Source organism: Frankliniella occidentalis, unplaced genomic scaffold (assembly GCF_000697945.3).
Source record: "Frankliniella occidentalis isolate FOCC.00 unplaced genomic scaffold, Focc_3.1 Scaffold27, whole genome shotgun sequence".
NCBI classification, from domain to species: Eukaryota; Metazoa; Arthropoda; class Insecta; order Thysanoptera; family Thripidae; genus Frankliniella; species Frankliniella occidentalis.
The window spans coordinates 1,142,219-1,146,999 of NW_026267157.1; the positions used below are offsets into that span (position 1 = coordinate 1,142,219).

The following is a 4,781-nucleotide window of genomic DNA, read 5'->3' on the forward strand; positions in this document are numbered from 1 at the left end:
CAGTTAAGAGTACAGAATGGTCTCTCTTTCAGACTATGCTTATTACTTCGTTCGTGAATAGTAATGGAGAACACTTTTAGTACATTTCCGAGAGTAGAGCCGGAGTGCAGTTCACTAGCTATAGTTCCGACTGTAGTTCAACTACTTATTCTTCCACCCGGGTCCTTTGTGGCTGCAATTCTCTATTATGAAGAAGTTTTTTGAAATATACATTTAAGCTTTAACGAATCAATTTGATGATTGTGTAACTGTGTCTATAATTATTGTGACAATTAAAATCTATGTTTAATTCTAGTTTGTATATTACCTTTGTATGCAACGAATTAGAGAGGGGCAATGTAAAGTCAGCCATTTGTATATTGTGATTTTATGTAAAGTGCGCTTTGAATCTAAATGCTTTCCCTGAAATCCTTGACAGGTATTGTCTGTGCATCATAGTTGTGTTCAACTATTATACATTCTTAACAAAAAGATTGTTTTTTTTTCAAAACTTTTAGTTTTTTAATGAAGAAAACTACAGTTTATCTGTTCATGACAGTCGTTGTATATTTAATCAGAAACAATAAATACATTTTTAAAGTATTTCTGTAGCCCTCCTTTTGTTTTTATTGACCAAACCCACTAATCCTCATCATAGAATCACTAGTTTCTGGAATATACATAGATTTTTGGGGAAAGAATGGACTATTATAAGTTTTGTCAAGTTACAATTTTTAGTAGTAAAATGTGTTACCACTAAGGCGACGAAAACGTCACCAAATAAGGTGACACCGAAGGTGACGAATTTTATATTCTCCATTGGACCTATCATGGCGACATATCTGTTTCCATAATTATTGTCACATCTCGGATGTCGCCATAGTTTGGCGACAAAAAAGAGGCGTGTCCAAAATAAATGTGTCGCCGAGTTTTGGTCACACGTGTCACCTTATAACAGTGTAGTTTCGCCTGTGGCGACCCCACTCACTTTCTCCAAACATGAACCGAAGGCGGAACCATGAAGAGCGCCTACTGTACTACATCTCACCCTGCTTGCTCTTCGCGTTTGACCGCGTTAGCGGCTAGCTATAGTTGATACACCAAACCTGCATCCTGTTCCAGTGCAGTGTGACCTAAGCGGCAGCCTATGTCCCGAGTGACGCTTGCTGAGTCTAATTCTGATCGTTGTCCCTTCCGACAGGTGCCCGCGCAGCGTCTGCCGGACGAGATCCTGCTCGAGGTGCTGCAGCACCTGGACGTGAAGTCGCGGCTCTGCTTCCGCCTGGTCAGTCGCCGCTGGAACCACTTGGCGCTCAAGACCCTGACGTCGCTGACTGTTTATGTTCGTAACATCAAAGACGACAAGCGCTTCGTGGCGCCGTTGCGGAAGCTGTTCCGTGGCGCCTCCCGATTGAAACAAGTCAGATTGAGCCACAGTTCAAGCAGCCGGATGTTAAACCTTGTCAAGTGCCTGGTGGGGCACCCCTCGTCCTCGCTCACAAGTTTGCGCGTCGATGGTTTATTAAACACGAGCAAGCTCTGCAGTAACGTGGCCGCCGCCCTGCCGGAGCTGCCGGCCCTGCAGGAGCTGCACCTGGAGTTAATCGACAGCACCAATATTGGAGGTCCTCACCCGTCCCTCTCCAGCAGACAGGCGCTCATGCAGGCGATACGCCCGCACTCCACGCCGCACCTCAGCAGGCTCTTCGTCATGTTCTTTTCGTATTCGTGGGGTTTCGCCAAAGACGACAAGCACTGCTTGCACAACTGGCTGCACTCCGAGAGTGTGCAGGAGATGCTCGCCGCCAACCGCGGCCTGCGGCTCACCGTCACGAACCACCTGATGTGCCGCCCACGTGGTAACTGTTGCGAGTTTTGCTTGCTAGGTTGCCACGACAGCCCAAATAACCAGTATCCACAGGACTATGTGGAGAAGTCCTATGAATTTTCTTATTTCGATTTCCGGTGCTCTAATGTGTAAATGTGTTTTTTACTCTCTTCGTTCTTGTCTGTAGTTGTTAACAACTGTAGAATTGTACATTTGTGATTCAAGTTTTTATTGGGTTGATTTACCTGATGGACATACTTAAATATTTGTAACTATTGTTAATTTTTAATGCCCTGAAACTGTTTTTTATTGAATGTAAAAACTTCTTGTTTTGTTTTGATAAAAAATAACGTTTTTGGCTGAGTGCAGACTAAACTAAACTATAAATTACATTACTATCCTATCTAACTAAGCCAACATTCAGTGCCGAAAACTCGCCGCAATAGGTTGCTGCCAACCTAACAGGGAATAAAAAAAAACTGTGTTGAAACAAATTCAGTTTTATTCGTCTAAGTTTGCCTAACTAACGCTAACGCTTCATCTTAAGGTTTGGTAATAGAGCCCTTTTAAAGCGATTGGTTTAGTCTTTGGGAGATTAAAACTATTTAGGTTTTTGAAATAAAATTTCCATTTTGATATGTTGGTACATATCATTTGAATTGTTCTAGCAAGGCCGGCCCGAAAGGCGTCTGCTGGCATTTCAAAAGTATTGTGGGTGTGGCAGTTTGAAGGGAAATTAGAAAAGTGAAAAGTCAAGGTTTAATTCACAATCAGAAGTCAAATTGAAATTTTTAGATTATTTTGAATTTTTAAATTTATTTCAGTTCATATAAATCAGGAGACACACAGCCTTTAATGCACAGCATTCTACTAGTGGTTAAAGCTTGTATTTCTTTAAAGCAGAAAACTACATTTTATCTTCTCTAATGAGAATTTTCTGTGTAATCTGGAACAATATATACATTTTTCATGATTTTTTGTAGCTTTTTTGTTGTTTTATCGCTACCTCCTCTCACAAACCCTCATGCAATGTCTCCATGGAGAATCACTGGTCACTGAAATATTTGTAGGTTGTGTGAGAAAGTTTTCGACTATTGTAAGATTTGTAAAGTTGCAATTTTATGTTGGAAAATGACGTAATCTCATGACTTGTGACACTAATTACCGGCTTGAGCTGCCAGCTATATTTACGAGAACGTTTGTAAATTCCAAATAATCAAAGTGTAAATAAGTTCATTAAAGTAAGTCATCTTTCGCAATGGCCGATAAGCGTTTGCTTCTCACACGTTGGCAATGTTTGCACAAGTTTTGTGGTTCACCTGCAACGCACACGACGAATCAGGGGCCTAAGTGCCGCGAGCAGCCCCTTGATTGTTCGCTCGATGGGCGCACTCTAGCTGCAGCGAGGACGCATGTTGTCGGCGTCTGAAAAGGGGGGGGGGCTAACCTGTGGTCGCCGTTCGCCACCTCTAGACGGGAGGCACAGTCACTCACAATCTGCATGCCATCCTTCGCGTTTCACCGCGCTACTGGATAGCTGTAATTGATACATCCAATCCAACCCGCATCCAGTTCCACTGCCGTGGGACATAAGCAAATACACTTGTTAAGCAGGTGCTGTCCCGAGATGACGCTTGCTGAGACTAATTCCGACCGTCGTCCTGTTCGACAGGTGCCCTTGCAGCGTCTGCCGGACGAGATGCTGCTGGAGGTGCTGCAACACTTGCCCAAGAAGTCGCGACTCCGCTACCGCCTGGTCAGTCGCCGTTGGAACGACGTGGTGCTCAAGTCCCTGACGTCGCTGACTGTTCGTGTTGATAAGATCAAAGACGGCAGCCGCGCGGTGGCGCCACTGCGGAAGCTGTTCCGTGGCGCCTCCCGTTTGAAACGCATCAGATTGAGCCACTACTATTCAGGCGCGCGAATGTTGAACCTTGTCAAGTACCTGGCCGGGCACCCCTCGCTGACAACTTTGGACGTCGGCGGTGCGTCAAACCTGAACAAGCTCTGCAGTAACGTAGCCGCCGTCCTGCCGGAGCTGCCCGCTCTGGAGGAGCTGCAGCTGACCATGATGAGCAGCACCTTAAGCCCTTCCCTCTGCAGCAGGCAGGAGCTGGTGCAGGCGATACGCCCGCACTCCACGCCGCACCTCAGCAGACTCCTCGTCTTGTTCAGTCCGACGTGGCCGCCCTGCCCCAGGAGCGACCTCTGCATGCACGACTGGCTGCACTCCGAGAGTGTGCAGGAGATGCTCGCCGCCAACCGCGGCCTGCGGCTCACCGTCCAGAGCTACAGGGAGTGCGGCGAAAGTACACGACCGGGCTTGTGCAAGTTTTGTTTGCTGGGTTGTCACGAAGGCCGTAAGGATCGTGCGGCATGCGAAGTTTCGTATTTAAGCTTCCAGGACTAAAACTGATACTTGAATCTATGATTTCTTTTTAAATTCTTGTGACTTCATGCAAACTAACATTTGAAGTTAAGTGTTTGGACTGAAACACTGTATTCGAATAAGGCCTAGACGCCATCCTAGTTGCATATTTTTGACGCCAGTGAGTTACCATTTTCTTTTCGATTTTCCTGCTGTACATGGCTAATTTCTTTTTCAACCGCGTCGTCACAGTTTCCCGTGATAGAATGGTTACAGTACAAATACAAACGATCAATATTCTCACTCATGTATTTACACTCCCAGACAACGCTGCTAGCACCTCTTCTTTGGCACGCACATACTGCTCACCGTTTCCAGGGAAGAGCGCCAAGCAGAGCTTATCATCTGCTGCTGCGGGGAGTACGAGACGGCTCGTCGTATCTCTTGTTAGTGTGTGCGGTCGACAAACCCTCGACCGCGCGGTGTGCGGGCGACTAAGTTGCACCACGCACTGCAGGGGCCTAAGTGCCGCGAGCAGCCCTCTGATTGGTCGCTCGACTAAGTTGCACCGCGCGCTGCAGGGGCCTAAGTGCCGCGAGCAGCCCT

At 46.3% G+C, this 4,781-nt stretch overlaps 1 protein-coding gene across 4 annotated transcripts in view; it reads left to right on the forward strand.

Annotated features, from left to right (window-relative positions):
* The window catches only part of LOC127749041 (uncharacterized), an 18,849-nt gene extending 14,371 nt beyond the window's left edge, over positions 1 to 4,478 (forward strand). Inside the window, exons 2-3 of one of the 4 annotated variants that reach the window (XM_052265489.1) lie at positions 1,181 to 1,264; positions 3,480 to 4,478. In XM_052265489.1, the coding sequence (XP_052121449.1) occupies positions 1,181 to 1,264; positions 3,480 to 4,217 (822 nt within the window). In that variant the 3' untranslated portion in view covers positions 4,218 to 4,478. Of the gene's footprint in view, positions 1 to 1,180; positions 2,981 to 3,479 lie in introns of those variants that run through there. The other 3 variants (XM_052265492.1, XM_052265491.1, XM_052265490.1) reach the window with 3 other exon arrangements.
* The last annotated feature ends 303 nt before the right edge of the window (positions 4,479 to 4,781 follow it).